The sequence below is a fragment of the Pseudonaja textilis genome, chromosome 5 (assembly GCF_049901715.1).
Source record: "Pseudonaja textilis isolate UNSWEBS1 chromosome 5, rPseTex1.2, whole genome shotgun sequence".
Classification (NCBI taxonomy): domain Eukaryota; kingdom Metazoa; phylum Chordata; class Lepidosauria; order Squamata; family Elapidae; genus Pseudonaja; species Pseudonaja textilis.
Genome location: NC_141994.1, coordinates 53,312,145 through 53,332,532, shown reverse-complemented (window position 1 = coordinate 53,332,532; position 20,388 = coordinate 53,312,145). Strand labels below are relative to the sequence as shown.

Sequence of the window (20,388 nt, the reverse complement as noted above, 5' to 3'; positions counted from 1 at the left end):
AAAACAGACAATATATCCAATAGACCAGGAGTGTCAAACTGGTAGCCCACAGACCGGATGTGTCACATGCAGACCACGCCCACCCCAGCTCCGCAAATGGGGAAAACTTCATGAAACATGAGGTGATGGCAATGTGACACAGCGAGTTTGATGCCTGTGGAATAGACTAATGAGAGTCATCAGTTAACATGACTGGACAATAGGCCAAAGAAAGGGTTCTTTCTTGCATTGGATAATGTCAAAAGAGCTTGACTGACCTAGGTTTGAGTTATGTGAGTACAATTATGAAGTCAGAATGTCCACAGGATTGTTTCATGTGCTTGTGAAACATATATCCCAATGGGCACTACTGCTTTCTTAAGCCTTAAATCATCCCCATTTACTCCATTTTGCCAGCTGGGTTTCTTTCTAGACACGGTCATTCTTTTTATGATGTTTAGCAATTCCACAAATGTTATGAGCACTAGGACAAGTTGGGAGGTGGCATCGTAGACAATGTTATTTGGTGTTCCCTTTGCATCAGTCTTGCCCTGTAACTTGCTGAGATTTGACCTTCTCTGCAACTACTCAATTGTATTTTGCATATTGATAAATGCATTTAAATGTCAGTGTTCCTTTTAACTATTTTCAGGTGGTGTAACCAAATGTTAATCTGCCCACTGCAGTAGGTGTGTAATAGATACACTGGGTAAAAAGCATCTGAAATCAAATTGGCCTTCTGAAACCTGTACCATTTCCAAGCAGAAATGTGGGATGGTGGGGGGTCATTAATATTTTTCCCTGTATCTCTTGTTAAAGAGAATATTACATGTCAAAACTATCATATCTAACAAATATTTAAATATCATTTAGCATCTGAATATTTTGACATTTTCTTGTTTGAATGCAATAGAAAGCTTGCTGTAAGTGAACAACATATCTGTATATAGCAGTGGTGGCTAACCTTTATGGGCTTCTGTGCCAAAAATTGTGCATGCACATGCAATCTCCCCACCCACACACCCACCCTTACCTCCACTGCACCTCACAGCTGATTTTCAGCTGGTTTGAGGCCTTTTCGGCCTCCCAAAGGCTTGAGGAAGGCTCCTGAAGGCATCTACAAGCTTTGTAGGCCAAAATCTAGCCCTGTTTCATCATTTCCTGTTTTTCTGAAAAAAACAGAAGTGACAAAACGGGGCTAGATTTCAGCCTACAAAGCTTGTAAAAGCCTGTAGAAGCCTTCCTCAAACCTTTCAAACCAGCCAAAAATCAGCTGTGAGGTGCACACATGCAAAGTGAGGTAAGTTTACCTGCAGCTCGTATGGCGGCACAAATGGCTCTGTGCCATAGGTTCACCATCACGGATATATAATATTGATAAAAATGAAGGTAATTTATGAATCGCCAACACAAATATAAATCACTTATGAATTGTTCCTGTGTAAATGCAACAAAAAAACCATTAAAGACTGATTATTTTTCTCAGAAATTTCATTTTTTTTTAAAAAAAAGTGTTTTGCTCAGTCAATAAACCTCCAAACCTTCTTGGATTGCAATTCTCCTTCAATGCTCCAATCTCTGGGCAACTTGTAGTTTTTTGGCAAGGACTGCTGACTTACACCTTAACCACAATGTCATAGTATCATAGTGTGGTTTCTTTGGTTTTGGCTTAATATGTTTTGTGAACCCAGCCAATTGTATTTATTTACTAAATTATCATTAAGTTAATAATTTTAGACCTTTTAGCCACAGCGACTACACAGCAACTCTCCACTCTGAAGTACTATATGTGATGAAAAGCTTGAGATAATCAGGAATGTTGATGGGAGGTCAATCACTGCTGCTCAGTATTATGGCTGTATTCTAGAGCTTGGGTATATCACTTCTGCCCATTGTGGAATTGTAGAGCCGCAGGTCCCCTAAGTGGTGGTATTCAGCTGGTTTGCTCAGGATCAGGTGAACCAGTAGCAAGAATTTGGCATGGGTCGCCGAACCAGTAGTAAGTTTTGGCTGGCCACGCCCCCGATCCGGTCGCCTTCCCACCCAATGCTCTCTTACCCTGCCCGCCTGACGTTCGCCTAAGGTATTTCTTTTTTTCCCCCTCCCGACAATCAGCTGTACATAGATCAGCTGTGCCAGGATTCCCCTTGCTGAGGCCCAGGAAGGCAAAACATGAAGGGAGGAGCTCAGCCCCCCCCCCTCCATTTTTTGCCTTCCAGAGCCCCAGAGGAACCGCTGCCCCCCAGAAGCTCCTCTGAGGCTAGGGAGCTCCCTAAATGGAGCTTGGAGGGGTGCTGCATGCCCCTCCCATGCTGTTTTTTTTTTCTTCCTGAGCCTTAGAGGGGCTTTAGGGGAGCAAGAACACCCCCCAGCGGCTCCTCTGAGGCTAGGAAGCTCCCCAAAATGGGTGAGGGCTGCAAAAAAGCAAAAAAAAGCCACACCCACCCAGTCACATGGCCGCACACACAGAACCGGTAGTAAAAAAAATTGAATCCCAGCACTGCTCCCCTATCTATCTATACAAGAGAGACTCTGAGTGGTGAGCTCTCCTTCTGAGTTGAGACCATCAAAATGGAAGGATTATGACAATTTTAGCAACCACCTTAGATATCTCATAGTTAGCCCAAAAGGACCATTCCCATCCCTTTGGAAAACTCTTTTGCCATGATATTCAGGACTGCTGATCTTTATTATTTTTTGCAAATATCTACCAAGCATTTTTATCTGTAGCCTTCATTGCAGCCAGGTTTGTAATGCCAGTGCTAGGTATCACAATTAATTATTTATACAATGGCATCATTAAAAGATGTCTACTTGGGCCACTAAGCATCTTTTTGTTGTTGTTAACGTCTTTGTGTAGTTTCTCAAATCTTGGAATTTCTTCCAAAGCTTTAATGCCCCATTTTGTACAATGATTCTTTTGCATATAATAACCCTTGCACACAAGTTACTAACTTTTGCCATAGATGTTTCTAAGGATAAGAAAAGGCTCTTTTTGCATTCCCTCTCCTCTGCAGTAAAGTACTGGACTTAAGGCCTTTACACACCTTACAACAATCTTAGCCAAATTGACCCTTTTTCTAGGAAGTAAGCAAATTCTCAAGCTGTCTGAATATTGCCTGTGTGTTATGCCATCATCAAAACCTTCAAGGCAAGCATGCTCAGGAAACCACATGGGTTTGGGGAAAAGTTTTGATTGGCTAACCTAATTTTGAAAGCCTACCAAAGTAATTCTCCTCTAGAAGATATCTCTAATATATTTAAGATAAAATTTGAGTCTCTTTTTCACATCCTGGAAGCAGGAATCTCTTCTGCAATGGCTAGTTTCCTTGCCTAAATATCTCCTGTCTCCAGGTCAAAGTAGGGATTCTATCACAGCCATATTCCACATGTGTGATTGCCCACTAAGATAGTTTCAATAAGGGTTGCTTCACAGAAGCGACAGGTTCTTAGTTTGAATTAACAACTACAATTCCCTAAAACTCCTAATTCTTCAATGCCTGCAATAGACCAGAGAATGTAAAATGCCTTGGCTTATTCCTAGTACAGTAAACCATGATATATTTAAATGCAGCCACTGCACCATTATTATTTCATTACAAGTAGATTTACTTTCGTATGTTACATATGTATGCCTTTTATTGCTATGACCTCAAAGAACGAACCAGAATTTTAAAAAAAACTTCTATTAAAAAGTACATAAGCCTCTGATATACTGTATGTATGTGTGTGTGTGTACAAAAGACTAAGAAAAAGCCACATAACACATTTTTAGGCTGACATTTAAATTGCCTTAGTGAACCACGCATTTTCCCCATCCATATTCTTTATTGGAGTCAAAAGATGAGACCTTCTGAAAAGCAGAATGATAGCAGTTCTCTGATCATATTTATCTTCATGAGTGAAATGGCCATTTATAAATGTTCCCGACACGCCTGAGTTATTGCAACATTTGTCTTCAGTCAAATGGAGCTGCATAACAGCTTGGCCATTTTGAAGTCAATGTGCATTATCATTCTGGAATATAAACATTATTACAGTGAATGCAATAAGCCTGTATGTGCAACTGATATCACAGGTGATTTAAAAAAAATCACTTTGCAGCATAAAAAAACAACAAGAAAAGGGCTGATCATATTCTTTCTTTCTCTCAGCAAATGAAAGTCTAGCAGTTTCTTAAATGGAAATCAAATGCAATTCAGATATGAAGAAGTACATATCTTTAAAAGAATATTATTTAAATAGGAACTTTGTACAGCTTGTGACAATAAGTTCCCTTTCTACTAAGGGATGAACACAGAATCATAAAATTAAATAGGAAATCAAGCACTTCAATTATCTGTTTAGTATCTGATTTTGTAGAAATATGTAAACTTATTTCACTACCAGCTCTTGTTTTCTTTTGTTAACAGGTTGCCCCAGTGGTGGGATTCAAAAGTTCCCACCACCGGTTCTGTGGGCTTGGCTTTGTGAGTGTGGCTGCAGGGGGGTTATGCGATGCATGCTTTGCGCACGTGTTAAAACAGTAAAAACTAAGCTACTGCGCCTCTCAGCTATTTAACACAGCAATCCGCTCTGCCGCACCAAAAAGTTGAGAGGTTAAAAAGCACCTAGGAGCAGGGGTGGCCCAACTGCAGAGTGTCGGAGACTCGGAGCAAAACAGTTCTCTGCCAGAACCGGGCCATACTGGTAGAATACACCACCTGGTTGCCCATTAATAGGGAAGAAACTTGTGCAGCCTGGAAAATTGAACAGTTACATCACTGCTATTTGCGATACATTTAAGACCAAATGCATGTGTTTACTGATAAAAATGCAATAGTAGATTCAAAATGTATTATTCTCTATCACTCCTTATCGCCCATCCCCTCCCACTTGTGACTGTATGATTGTAACTTTGTCGCTTGTATCCTTACCAGGATTGACTGTTTCCTAGTATGATTCGAATGCTTATTGTAACCTATGACTATTATTAAGTGTTGAACTTGATCCTTCTTGACTCTTGATGAATGTATCATTTATGTACACTGAAAGCATTTGCACCAAGAAAAATTCCTTGTGTGTCCAATCACATTTGGCCAACAAAGAATTCTATCTAAAATAAATGATCCAAGAGACAGCAATCAAGTCTCCTCTTAAAGTTCTCTTAAACTATATATTCTGATATTCAGTATCATGATCAAAACCTGATGGCTCTCTGTTTTCTTTCTTCTAGTCTTACATAAGCTAGTCTGCAGAATTTCTCAGTTATCAAACTCTTTCCAACTGGTGGTTGTTCTGCTTCCATTGCTGAAAGTTTAGTCATGTACTGAGACTTAAAACAGATGGAATTTTCACCATGTAAAATATGCATGGGACAACTCTAATCAATATTTATCCACTGAAATCCTGTCATAAAGAGCTGCTCTGTCATTTTAACAAGCATTATGTGCCCATTGTCTAATAGGAAGGTCCTCAAATGTTATGATGGACATTTATCAGCCTCCCAGATCTATGCAATCCCCGCTCCATGATAGTTTTTTTAAATTTCTTCTCCATGATTTGGAGAAGGCAAGGGACCAGCAAATGAGTGAAAGAGTTAGTAGGTACCGACATACTGTTATGTCCACATGGTTGGATAAAATAAGGGGATCTTATTTTATGAGCCAAGGTGGCACAGTGGTTAGAGTGCAGTACTGCAGGCTATTTCTGCTGCCTGCCATCTGCCTGCAATTTGACATTCAAATCTCACCAGGCTCAAGGTTTTCTCAGCCTTCCATCCTTCTGAGGTTGGTAAAATGAGGACCTAAATTGTTGGGGGCAATATGCGGACTCTGTAAACCGCTTAGAGAGGGTTGTAAAGCACTGCAAAGTGGTATGTAAGTCTAAGTGCTATTGCTGTCTGCATAGACCATGATGATTAATATTTTATGAGCCCTCTATGTCCTAGGGGAGTTTACTGGGAAACAATTCTGCAGCTTGAGAAAAATACAGGTAATCAAATTATTTGCCATAACATTCTTATGTAGTTTATACTTGGATTACAAAACGTTTCAGAAGAAACTGGATTTTAAGGGCATATTTATTAATTAAATTTATATGCCACCCATCTCGCAGTTCAGGGCAACTCTGGGCAGGAAGGAATACAAGGTTGAACCTCATCATAATTGAATGGCCAGCATATCTTGAACCAAATTGTTGAAAGTGTTCCTGAGATTTCCCAATAGGAGGAGGAAAGGAGGAGCATTATCATCATGGGATTTTAGGCAAGGTGACTAATTCTAATGACTTCAAACTTCTTATATATTAGAAGAGAGGTGTATACATAATCCCTACTATTTCCTACTATTCCATTCAGGAGTATCCAACATCTAGTGTCAGATAGGATATGATAGGATAGAATAGAACAGAACAGAAGACTAGGAAGGGAGGTAAACCCTATACCATTTCAGAGGAATGGTTATCCAATCTCTTCTTAAAAACTTCCAGTGTTGGAGCATTTACAACTTCTGGAGGAAAGTTGTTCCACTGATTAATTGTTCTAACTCTCATGAAATTTCTCCTTAGTTCTAAGTTGCTTCTCTCCTTGATTAGTTTCCATCCATTGCTTCTTGTCTTACCCTCAGGTGCTTTGGAGAATAGCTTGACTCCCTCTTCTTTCTGGCAGCCTCTGAGATATTGGAACACTGCTATCATGTCACCCCTAGTCCTTCTTTTCATCAAACTAGACTTTTATTTTCAGAGAACAGCTTGTGTTCCCACCGTTCTCCAATCTTTTAGCCACTCAGTACAACCATTAACAGGGGCTTCTATTTGTATCCATCAAGTGCTATTTTCTTCTAATTTATGCAATCATAAAGGGAACAGAACTGAATCTACTTACGTCATTCCAACTAAGCTTGTCAAGGTGCATGGGCAAGTGATAGAGGACATGGATTCAAAGGTTCTGTATCAAATGGCATTAGAGGAAATTTGCAGAAAGATAGAGGCTTTAAAATAAATGGGAATTTAAAATAATTGATTTGTTTGATAAACTACCTTGCTTTAACATATGCACTCTTTAATCATGTGTTTTTGTATTTTAAACATGTTAATGATCTGCCTCATACATATTACACACACATATGAATTTTATTCCATCCTGACTATTACTTATTTTTTCCCATAATTCAGAGTAATTAGAACATGTGTAATTAGTATAATTAGAACATCGTCTAATTATAGTTAGTTTGGTCTTTCTCAATAAATCATAAGACGGGCATGTAAAAACTAGGGAAAGGAAATGAAAATATCATGCATACATTATATTCAGGGTATTACATTGAAAAAAGATGAAATTTTATTCTTCTTGGTTCCAAGGATATATATTCTGTGTATTCTTCAAATACTGCAATATTTTCCATCAGACCATGAATCCTTATAAAAAGGTTCAACCAGAATTAAAACCTTAACTGCTAAATCAAAGTCTATTTTGGGTTACCATCAACTGCTTTTGTATGTAATGTTGTTTGTTGGTAACAGTGCATAGGTACTGAGAAGTAGGCCTCACAGAGTTCACTTACTTCCTGAAAAGTCTCTCATAGATTACAATCAAAGGGCAACAAAAACAGCCAGGAAGGATAACCTAATTTTCTTTTCCAGTTCTGAAAGCTTATTTCTGCTCTATCGTTCCATCTACAGTACAGAAATAAAGACAGTCATCATGGAAAAAATGTATCATTAAAGTAAGGGAAAATTACCGACAGAATTTCAATTAGCAAGCTGAATAGTTGCCAGTATTTTGAACTATTAAGCTGAAGCTAATGATCAAGAAATTATACTAGGCCCAAGAGTATTTGTATTAATAGAAGTTCACATCTGAACATTTGAGTCCCACACATTAATCTACTACCATAGATTACCATGTATCTTCCTTTGAAATACATTACTCTGTAGCTTGGATTTCCATGTAATTTGAATGAAAATTAGATGTCAAATGTAATTAATTTTAGTAGAAAATTAAATAATTATAAATTATAATTGTTAAATTCTCACTGGTGGCTTCCAGTGCAGGGAGTGAGAAACTGTGTTTCCAAGGATCGACTGAATATTAATATTTAATTATAGGACAACTCAAGGAAGTCTACAACTCATAATAATCTATATCATAAAGCTTCTACAATCTTTTTCTTTCCCCAATATCTAAAGCAAAAAAACATTTAAACAAAAACCAGTTTAAACATTTAGTGATTTTCTGTTGTGTAAGTAACAGACATGAATGGTGTATAGTGGAAAATCACCATCAGCATCAATGTACTAAATAAACTAACTAAAGAGAACCTGTGACACTTCATAAGGATACTCTACAAAGTAGTCATTCAACAAGCATTAACCTTCTGGACACAGGAAATGTTTTCCCAGAAAAAAGCCATTTCTTTAACCCAACAAAGCTATGATTAAAACAGTATTCAGTGGAACAACCTCTCATTACAAAATGAGATGGTATTCTAAATATAAATTTTAAAGTTTGAACTGCAACATACCAGGAAATAACATGAGTTGCCTATAATTGGCATGAATGCCTGGCTGATTGATTGACTCATTGGTTTAGATTTCAGCAGTGTCTAACTCCAAAGCAATTCTGAGTGGCTTGATAAAAGATCTCCAAGATAAACTAACTCAATAGTATTTCTAATGATAAGTATTTTTTAAAAAAATAAAATAAAAGCATCCACCTGTTATTTCAAAAGTGATATTGTAGTTTCCCCAATACATATCAAAAGCTCCTTTTCTTCTTCTTTAAATAGTCTTGATTCTTTATACATCACAATAAAGGACAAAACTTGAGTACCTCAAAACAGTGTCAATGTAACTTTTGAGTTACAACCATTAATTCAACATTACTATTGTCCATGCATTATCGTACTGTATTATATCTATGAGAAACACCTTTCCTATTTCAGCTGATTAATTTTCTGGAACAGAGGGTGTTCCATCCTTTTTCTGCCAGCAACTAAAATAAAGTGAATGCCATGGCGAATGTCTTACTTGAACCTGTTTTTCTTATTGATTTGCAAAAATAATATCTTTTGCATTATGGGATATCTCTATTTTATGTTGTGAACCCATTATATTGTATGACTTCAAATGCATAGCCAGACTGCTTAATGCATGCTACATTTCATTAGGCAGATACATTAGTGGTTAAACCACATCGTTTTGTTACCTATCAACTATATTTTATTTCCTGACATAACACTGGCCAACTTTCTCTTTTTATGAGGAGATGGTGTCAACCAGCCCCAAACACACCTTTGCAGTGTAAAAATATTTGAAGCTTCTTATTTTAGTTTTTTATTGTTTTAAAAAAGTTAAGGCTGTTTAGTATCAGTGTCAACACTGAAGTTTCGGTAATGAAACTCAACTACTCTCTTAATATATTTCATACAAAATGCTAAATCAAGTGGTCCCTTTCAACTAATGGGATAAATTAGGTGTTATTAATGTATTAATCTCCTACATCTCCATCCCTATCCCCAATCAGCCACAGAAAATGAAAACTCAGGGCAAGTAAGGCAGTTCCAAGAAGATCTCCAAGTGCAGTAAGATAAGGAATAGAAAAACTGTCTGGATCTTTCCCTTTTTTCCAGATGTGGTGCACCATCCAGTCAGCAATCCATAATAAGATAAATACCTATGAGAGAATAACACAGTTAGGGACATGACTAAATATTATACTTAAAACAGCAATAAAACTTTAATGGAAAAAGCAGTTAAAAATCAGTGGGTTAAAATATTGTGGGATTTCCAAATACAAACTGATAAAAGTTTTGGCTCACAACACACTAGTTTTAACTGTGGTTGAAAAGAAGAAAGTGTGGGAAATTGATGTGGCAATACCAAGGAGTAGTAGAATAGAAGACAAAGAATTAGAGAAGATTGAAAGTATCAAAATATGAAAATTGAATCTGAAAGATAAACATAAATGGAGTGTGGTAAGTTTCCTTCTGTCAATTACAAAAGGCCACATGTATATTATGTTGGTACACATCACGGCATCCTAGGTTCTTGAAAAGAACTTGATGCATATATAGGCCAAATATCAGAAAAAGAATTGGCAGCTGTGATTTCATTTTATTGTATATAGGTGCCTTGGGTGCAATCCCAAAAGAACTGGAGCACCATGTAAACACCCTTGGCTTTGGCATTGACAAAATCACCCTCAGTCAATTGCAAAAGGCAGCTTATTTGGAACAGCTTACATCCTGTGCTGATAATAATAATAATAATAATAATAATAATAATAATAATAATAATAATAATAATAATAAAAAAAAACTTTTGTATATCCCAGATTCTTGGAAAGAATTCAATAAGTAGTTAAATATGCCAAATCCAGTCCAAACATCTGGCTGACTGTGTGACGAATCATAATCTTACTAATAATAATTTCCTTGTTCTTTACCTTTTTACAGGAATTGCTTAACTTAAACAATCAACATTAGTTTAATTATAATTTAAACTAATTTAACCCCTTGGGAAATTATATTTTCAACCTAAAGAGTTCTATAGATTTCTACAGGCAGAAACAAATTTAAAACTCTGCAAATTTTGTATGTGACACAATATTTTAGAGACCAGTCTGAAAGTTCGTATTTCTTTAAAAATAATTTAAGTAATCAAAGTCACAAATCAGAAACATGTTAACTATTAACACCCTGAAATAATTTAATACTTCAAAACACATAGAACCTTTGATTTTATGCTACAAAGGAAAATATCCATATGGCTACATTATTTTCAAATTACCAAGTTTCTTTCTAGTTTTTCCATTAAAGAAGTAACATGTATTATTTATTTAGATAAACATCTTTACTGAAAAAGTCACTATGTAGTCTAAGTTAATTATATGTGTGCTAGGTGTGAGCCTAAGCTAATTATATGTGTGCTCAGTGTGCTACTCTGTAATCCAAATATATTTGAAAACCTCTCTTTTCCCTAGAATAGGATTTTTTGAGACAGTTCCTCTTTTTTCCAAGACAGACAATACTGGCCATTTAAAGTTTGATTAGTTAATCAAACATTTGTTAATCTCCCATTCTTCAAAAACCCTACAAGACAACACTAACAGCACTCATCCCTACATGAGCAATCTCCTGTTACTTCATATCAAATATGGGATGTTATTACCTAGCCCCATTATTTTAGATGACCAAGAGGCCAGCATTAAGCATTAAGTAATGGCAAATATTTTCTCCTTCCAGTAACGTGAGTAGGTCAGGACTGACTTCTGTGCCTATGTCCAACACTAATGATATGGCAGTAGGAGAATACAAGGAGTGAGGAAGGGCAAATGAAAGTATGAATGGAAAAATGAAGATTAAAAATGTTGCAAAATGTAAGCTAACTAAAACAACATGACATAACGCCCATTAGAACTTTATTCATTGGGAATGCCTGGGACATAACAAATACAGTCATGTTAGTTTGAATGAAAAGAAGGTTTTTAGATATCACATGATGTTTAAAAATGCTGATTATCACAGCTTATGTTAAAAATAAATATATATCTGCAGAGCAATCACAATCATTGAGACATAGTCTGATGCCGATCGAGCTAAGCCATTGCTCTTTCTATAAATTCTGACAACAACACAGAGGCACAACCTATATCCCTTACATAAAAATCTGAGCTCTCACTCCACCTTGGGTTTTACACTGCAGAATCATTTCTCAGCAAGGAGCATTCTTTCTCATCTTATCCTCTTGTCTCCTATCAAAAATAAATGATGTTAAATTATGTTGAAGAATAATATTTAGTTTCTGAAAACTTCTAAAGGCTATCTGCTGGTCTGTCTTTGCATCTCTACACATCCAATGAGTGTGATATATTTAAAAAAGCCCCCAAAAGAACTACTAACGTTATGCCCAAGACTATCTGATGATACACAATCACCGCCATTACTTAGCTGACAATTTTCCAATCAGTCTTTTGTTATTTCAGAGTGCCAGGATCTGATTGCTAAAGTGAATTGTTTACTTGCAAATTTCTGCAATTTTCTAGCTGTTAATCTCACACATATCTGATAATGACCATTTATTTAGAGATTATGCATCCTTTATATTGCTAAATCAACAAGAAAGGCCATCACACAGGTACTCATGTTATCATTTTATTAATTTTTCTTTTCAAAATTTAGTAGAGTTGAATTTCTGGTTTAAATCAGGTCTGTCTGGCTACCATTAGAAGATAAATATTCCCACATGAACATTTGGATCACTATTCTTAGTAAGAAAAGATCAGCAGCCAATCTTATGAATTCTAGCTTACATGAAAATTTGCAGAACAATTCTGATTTTAAATAAATAGACAATTTCTGTTTCCAAGATAAAGTTCCGGGTGAATTTCCCCATTACTTGTTTATTTCCAGTCCTGCTAAACATAGTGTTTTTCAATTTTGGCAACTTTAAGATTTGTGAATTTCAACTTCCAGAATTCTCCAGCCAGTGTGCTGCTTATGGGATTCTGGAAGTTGAAGTCCACACATTTTGAAAGCTGCTGAAGAAGAATATTGCCTTAACATAACTGTGTTCTGTGATTTCTCATGAGGATGTGAACAGGGGTGGACAAATTTTTTAACAACCGGTTCTGTGAACGTGGCTTAGTTGATGGGCGTGGCTTGGTGGTCATGTGATTGGGTGGACATGGCCAACTCAATATCATCAAGGCACACATCTCCTCGCCTGGCCTCTCATGACTGTGGGAATGCTGCAACAGTCGTAAGTGTGAAAAATGGTCATAAGTCACTTTTTTTCAGTGCCATTGTAACTTTGAATGGTCACTCCACACAAGCAAAGTACCAGCAAAAGTGGGGGCGGGGAACTCTCAGAGAAGTTCCTGAGACAGGAAATCTAGTCCTGCCAAGAATGTAATAAGGATTAACTGAGAGGCAGTTTATGTAAGCAACATCAGAATTTTCCTTCCTGCCTTCCTTACAGGATTAGGCCAGTAATTTCTTCTAACAACAGGTTCTCCGAACTGCTTAGAATGTTAACAACCGGTTCTAGCAAATAGGTACAAATTGGTAGAATCCCACCCCTGGATGTGAACATATTAGAAAATTATTTACAGGTTTAGCCAAAATGGGGAAATAAAGGGACAGGCTTTGGAAGTCACAAAACCTGAATCCTTAAACGGGTGGCTTGGTTATTGCAATCTGGCTTTCAGTTTTATGAGGCTGACAAGTCTAAAAATGAAGACTTTAAAAAAACCTGAACATTGTGCAAAGCAATTATACATTGTTATTGTCACTATTACTTTGCTATTGTTTATACTTTTTTTAAAAGAATCTCATTAAACCGGGTTTCCTTCAAAAGTTGCACCATCACTAGAGCTTTTTAAGAAGAGGTTGGACAGTCATTTGTCTAGAATGGAATAGGGTCAACTGCTTGAACAAGGGATTGCTCTAGTAGACCTTCAAGGCCCTTTCCAGCTCTATTGTTCTGTTACATATGAGTAATCGTCTCAAAGCAAGAATATCCATTTATTTATGTATGATGTTATCAAGAATATATCCATCACTTGAATATGGATGATTTTCTCTATTTACGGAAGCACTATAAGTAGATTTTCATTGAACTGAGGCTTTAAAACAGTGTCAGGGATTTCTTGAATCATAAATGTAGCAAGATATGCTGTAGTATGTAAATTATGGTATCTCTGATCTTGTAATGGTAATCATGTATGCATCCTAAGGCCATTTGACACCGTAATAATAGGTTTTTTTTAAAAAAAAATATTGCACTAATTATTTGTTCAGCTGAAATACAGGGAGTTCCTCTACTAACGACCTCAACTGAGCCTAAAATTTCTGCTGTTAAGTGAGACAGTTAAGTGAATTTTACCTCATTTTATGACCTTTCTTCACACAATTGTTTAAGTGAATCACTGCAGTTGTTAAGTTAGTAACATGGTTGTTAAATGCATCTGGCTATCCCATTGACTCTGCTTGTCTGAAGGTCACAAAAGTGTATCACTGCAACCGTCATAAATATGAGTCGGTTGCCAAGCATCTGAATTTTGATCACATGACCATGGGGATGCTGCAACAGTCATAAATGTGAAAAATGGTCCTGTCACTTTTTTCTGTGCTGTGGTAATGTTGAAGGGTCACTAAGTGAATTGTGGTAAATCGAGAGTACCTGTAACCTGTATCTGTGACCTAGACAGCTGTTTGCATTTGAACAGTAAAATCATCTTCAAGTTGAACTCAACTAACGACTACATGGGCAAAACTACAAGGTTTTCTTGGCATCAAGAATAGAAGTGGTTTAGCACTATCTTCTCCTGGATTATGTTTCTATCTCAGTTTGGCCTACAACTTGATATTCTCTATTCTAAGGGGGTCAAACTCAATTTCATTGAAGTCCGCATTTGGATTGTGTTTGATCTCGGGGGGGGGGGAGAGCATGGCCATTTCAATATCACTCATGTTGGGGGCACCTGTGGTGGCCTGAGCACTCTTGCCAGTGAAAACGTGCTCTCAAGCTATGTTTTCGGCTGCAACAGCCTCTTGCAGCCTCTGCCAGCTAAGATGGAGCTGGAGAGGCCTGTCTGCGGCCCTCCTAAGCTCTATTTTCAGCTGCAATGGCCTTCTGCAACCCTCTGCCAGTGAAAACGGAGCTCGGGAGGGCCGCTCCATTTTTGCTGGCAGAGGCACCGCAGGCTGGTCCTTCACTGTTTCTAAAGCAGCCCCACAGGCCAGATCTAAGCACCACATGGGCTGGATACAGACTGCAGGCCTTGAGTTTGACACCTCTGCTCTAGTCCATCCTAGGGCTACACAGGCCTGATCCTGCTTAACTTCTGAAGCCAGACAAGTCTAGTCTGTTGAGGTCACATGTTGAGACCATTTACATTTTAAGACCTTTCATCCAAAAATTAAAAGACAGGTAGGTAGATAGAAGAATAAAATTAAACTATGTTAAATTTGGCTATTTAAATTCCTTAAAAAAATCACAATATCTTCACTTCCAATTTCATAGTGAATCTACAAATGTTGAGAAGGTACAGGAATAAAAGTGTTACATCTCTTTGAACAGTACAACCCCAAATTGTGTAGCTGATTAATTATACTGGAAAGTACATTCAACAGTTTTAAAGTTTTCATAGGGTTTGTAGGACATTTAAAAACTCAAATCTTTTGTAAGTTAAATACAGTTACTTTCGTGTCAACATTCTAGTTTTTATGTTCTGGCTTCTTTAAGATATTGAACACAGATAAAAATTAGGACTGGGATGCAAATTAATATTAAAATGAATTAAAAAACTAATGAAATAAAGAATTGACATGTCAGTGTTAAGCTGCCACCATCATAAATGCTATTAAGGCTTGTTGAATCAGATCTTGATATGGTTGTGTACAGTTTAGCTACAGTATTTGCTTCCTAATTTTTGAGAACAGATTTTAATGTAGCTAATAAAAGAACAATGAGACCTAAATATAATGGACAGAAGAACTGAATAGTACAAAAGGATAAAAACATTTTTAATACAACATAATTCTTTATAAAATGTGAGCGTGCTGTATTGTACCCCATGAATCCTTTCAAACTAAAGATGCAAACACTGAATTTTCTTTACCAATTCACGATAATCATAAACCAGAGTCCCAAACTCCAGGTCCATGGACTGCCACTGGGCCAGAAACCAGGCTGCACAAACGAAGCCCCATCTGTGGGACAAAGGCAGCATGCAAAACCACCCCCCATCTGGTCCGTGGAAAAACCTCTCTCCACAGAACCAGCCCCAGGTGACCAAAAGGTTGGGGATGACTGTCATAAAATATCACTGTGATGCCATTTTGAGCAGTGGTGAATGAAAAGAGGGATGAATTGTTACATCCAATGTTTGAAAATAAATCAATAAATAATATTTCAAAAAAGTTTTAACTTTACCTGTAGAAGCGCTGTGAACAAATATACCACAACGAAGATGGGTGTCAAAGATGTGTGACCACTTTTCATTAAATGGATAGTATACAAAAATATTAAATGCCCAGGAATCACCAACAGCAGAAGAACTTGAGCTGATTTATTATTTACTCCTGTAAATAAGAATAGGTAACACTGTTTGTCAATAAGAAAGCTACTGATATTTTCGTTAGGTAATAAAACCACATTATTAGTTCATTAGTTTCTATGGTTTTGAAAAAAAATAACGAGAAACAAAACGTAACAGATGCAAAAGAAGCCAGTCCGTTAAAAAGGCACAAGTAATGACTGGGTACATTTGGTTTAATATGTCATAATGACTGAATCATTATCATGTGCAGCGTATTGAAAATCAAATGAACTAGCTTCTTTAAATATCCTGGTCTTAATGATGAAATGACGTTTTACTGTCATGAAAAAAAAAATCCAGCAAAGGGTTTTCTGTACACACTGCAGAAATTTAAAAATCAGCAAACAATATTTTCGCCCATGGAAATTCTCAATCATCCAAGTCATGGTTGCCCCAAAGGTGCTTTTCAAAAGGCAAATGGACTTTTTTTGGTTTTTTCCTTGAAAACATTTCACTTCTCATCCAAGAATTTTCCTCAGTTTTGACAAGTGAAATGTTTTCAATGAAAAAATCCAAGAAAGTTCAGTTGTCTTTTGAAAAGCACCTTTTTGGAAGAACAATCTTTTTCTGAAATTTTTTAGATTGTGGAACTAAGTTCACTTTCTAACTAATACTAGTAACTACATTTACATTTGCTTTTCTTTAAAAAAAATAGAAGTCCTACCACCCTTGAGAAACAATGCTGCATATAGGAAAAATGAAATAGAGGCATTTATTCAATGTTTTTATTTGAATGCTGTGCTTGACTCTAATAAAGGAATATGCTATGTACGATATAATCAGTAAACCTCCGAAAATGAAATATGGCTGCCTACCAATATCTTTAATCATATTTTCTTAAAGTACTATAAATAGTACCTGGGAGAGAAAAATCAGAACGTAAAGAGAAGGCAACACAGCTTGTACCTGTGCCACAAAATGTTCTGCATGGATAACAGCAGCCTTTGGCTTCTTCTGGTAATTCTCCAGGAACACTATGTAAATGTAAATAAGTCGAAATTCTGCTGGCTTGAATTGCTACTAGATTACCACCAATCCCTATAGAGAACAGGCAGGAAAAATACCATTGTTTACTCATGATTACACAATAAGGCTAAGAAATAGATCTAACACCTTTTTTGTGTGTCCTTATCTAATGTTTTATTGCTGCCCTACTCAATGCATAACTGTGTCTTATTGCTTTGTGATTACAGGTAGTCCTTGACTTACAATCATTTGTTTAGCAACCGTTTGAAGTTACAATGGCACTGAAAAAAATGACTTTTGACCAATCGTCAGCCTTCTGAGTCTTGCAGCCACGGTCATATAATCAAAATTTGGGCCCTTGGCAGCTGGCATCTATTTATGACTGTGGCAATGTCCCATGGTCACCTGTTCACTATTTCCCACTTTCCCAGCCAGGCCCTACAAGCAAAGTTAATGAGGGAAACTGGATTTGCTTAATGGCCATGTGATTCACCTAACAACTGCTGTGATTTACGTAATAACTGTAGCAAAAAAGGTCATAAAATTGGGCAAAACTCACTTCAACATCACCTTGCTTGCTTAACTATGGAAATTCTCGTCACAACTGTAGTCATAAGATGAGGATTACCTGTATTAGCCAACAGCCTATTACTATTGGCAGCATATTTATGTCATGATAAAAGTATAGCGGGAGCTACATGAAAGAGAGAAACTAAACCAGGGAAATCGGCTTAAGAATGCATTGTATTTATAAAACAGATCTTTGTCTAACATACTAAAAGTAGAACTAATGCTAATGTATGTAGTGAGTATGATTCCTGGTCTTGGCTATGAAAATTGTAATTTCACTTCATATGATATAAAACACAGATGTCAAACTCGCTGCATCACGTTGCTTTCACGTGACGTTTCGCGATGTTTGTCCCCTTTGGGGAGCTGGGTTGCGCGTGGCCTGCATGTGATGAATCCAGCCCACAGGCTGCCAGCTTGACACCCCGATATAAAACATTTTGGGTGATTGTTGTATGTAGTATTCCACATATCTTTATGACTGTGTGGGCATGCATGTACATACCCACCAATCCCCAGCCCCACCCCCCCACAAAGTTGGCCTGTTGGAAGTTCTTAAAACCGTGGCTTTTCTCTCATACTTTAGGACCAGAGTGTTAATAGAGCCCAATTTGGATGTTTTGCTCTGCTGGTAGACAGCATGATTATTTTTACCTAGTATCTTTTATTATTATGTTTACTATGTCCGTATGTATATTTTGTTTGTAAACACATGTTAGCCACCCACAGTTATTTGATTAACATGGGTGGCCAGATAACAGAGTTTTTTTCATTCTAACAATTGTACATTAAATATATGTGGAAATTCAAACTATACAGAAAGAATTCCGTGCACTGAAATATAACTACTTAGGCATCCATACTGATTATTACAATGTTACGGAGTTATTACTATGTGGATATTTGTGTCTGTATCTGTATAAGGTTCAAAGAAATCTTTACATAGCAGTACACAGAAATGTCTAAGACAATGTTTTAAAATATGTATCTGGGATCTAAATAAACTATGTGAAGTTTAAAAGTATATTTTTTATTCCCATTTGATCCCTGAATGTATATTTATCTTTTCACAACAGAAAACCAGGACCTGTTTTTACTCTAAAATTACAGTGTGACTTTACAGTAGTACATACCCACCCACTTATGTCTTGATTTGGTCTGCAATATTTTTTACCTAGCTAGCATGCAGTGAACCACAGCAATTTTAAGAAATTCCATGTCTCCCTTACCATTGATTACTGGAGTATAAACAACAATCCCAACCAAATTAGGATCAGATACAGTTGTATCCAGAATAAGGCCACCAATACTGAAAAAGAAAATTGAAATTTCAGACAGGGCTAGTCAGACTGCAAAAGCTATTTAAATGAATGATATTGTGGCTTCATAAACAAAACAGAAATAATTTGGAAGCTATGTATGTCTGTTACACATTTTCCTGTACTGTTTCTAAGAATCAATCTAACACAACAGGAAGTATTCATTAGTCATCATTCAATATAACATACCTATAAAATATTGAACTGTGCTAGAGAAGTTGAGTTTGAACATACTGTACATATTTGTAGCGAGATGGATGGAAACCAAATTTAATAAATAAATAAGTAAATAATACATTTACTTATGTTTTATTGTAAAATCTACTGCCAATAGAAAACTGAAATAGCAATAAATAAAATGTACAATAAATTTAAAAATTAAATGTGCCTGCAGAAATCCACTCAAGATCATATTCACTTTTAAAGCCTTGTACATCTTAAATCCAAAAAAGAAGCATCTCTTCTCGCTCTACCTTAAAATTGTACAGGGTGCCTTCATTTTGGAAAGCTTTTTATTTATAAGGGGTGTGTAAAGCATTTTGAAGTGGAAACATTCCAATGATGATTGAGAAAATTGGGAATGGCTAATCTAATGAAGAGAAGGATTAGTGGTAACATGAGAGCAATTTTCCTATATGTGAGGTACTGTCCCAAAGAAGGTGTTGACCTATTATCCAAAGCACCCAAGAGTAAAAGAAGGAGTAATCATTAAACAGAGATCCAGCCTAGAACTAAGGAGAAATTTCCTGACAATGAGAACAATTAGCCAGTGGAGTGGCTTGCCTTCAGAAGTTGTTATGTAATTGTGTATCCTTTCCCAGCATCTTACTTTATTTCATTTATCATTCAGTGATCTATCTATCTTCCATCGGCTGGCTCAGTCTCTCAAATTTGCTTGCCGTGAGTCTGCACTGAATTTGCTTGCAAGCAAACCTTCAGTCCTAAGGGAGGTTCGGCTGTACTTAAAAGCAGAGCTGAAGATCTAAGAAAACAAGAAATCCAAACATTTCTTGCTTCCTAGCTAATCTAAATCTCCTGGCACAGCAGAACAGATGATGGTCGGAAAAAGGAAAAATAGAAATTTAGCAGGCAAGTTTACCGGGTAAGGAGTGAGTGGGCAGGGAGGGTTCCCGTGGCCCATGTGGGCAGCGTAGCCTTGTGTTTCTGCGCAGCCTGGATTAATTGCTTTGTGGGGGTCCTCTGGGGGTGAGATTTCTCTGTGGCCCACCAAAATTTTCTCACGGCCCACCAGTGGGCCACAGCCCACCGGTTGGCGACCACTGTTCTAAATGACATTAAATCGCCTTACCTGCTAATGACCATTGCAGTTATAACAGGTTCCCATCCGGAATGGAGGACTATTCTTGTAGCTGGATGCTTAGCAGCAATTATAATCCACATAGGAGTCAGAGCCAAGAAAAAGGCACCAACTAAAGGAGATATATAATAATAGTTCTCTAGAATTAAAACAAA

The 20,388-nt window shown here is 36.9% G+C and overlaps 1 protein-coding gene across 3 annotated transcripts in view; it reads right to left on the bottom strand.

The window, feature by feature from the left end:
* Positions 1 to 7,265: 7,265 nt before the first annotated feature.
* The window catches only part of SLC41A2 (solute carrier family 41 member 2), a 34,601-nt gene continuing 21,478 nt past the window's right edge, over positions 7,266 to 20,388 (bottom strand). For all 3 annotated transcript variants that reach the window (XM_026726761.2, XM_087934884.1, XM_087934885.1), the window contains exons 7-11: positions 20,225 to 20,372; positions 18,826 to 18,905; positions 16,967 to 17,098; positions 15,895 to 16,043; positions 7,266 to 9,631 (exon numbers count right to left, since the gene is read on the bottom strand). In XM_026726761.2, coding sequence (XP_026582546.2) covers positions 9,446 to 9,631; positions 15,895 to 16,043; positions 16,967 to 17,098; positions 18,826 to 18,905; positions 20,225 to 20,372 — 695 coding nt within the window. In that variant the 3' untranslated portion in view covers positions 7,266 to 9,445. The remainder of the gene's footprint in view (positions 9,632 to 15,894; positions 16,044 to 16,966; positions 17,099 to 18,825; positions 18,906 to 20,224; positions 20,373 to 20,388) is intronic.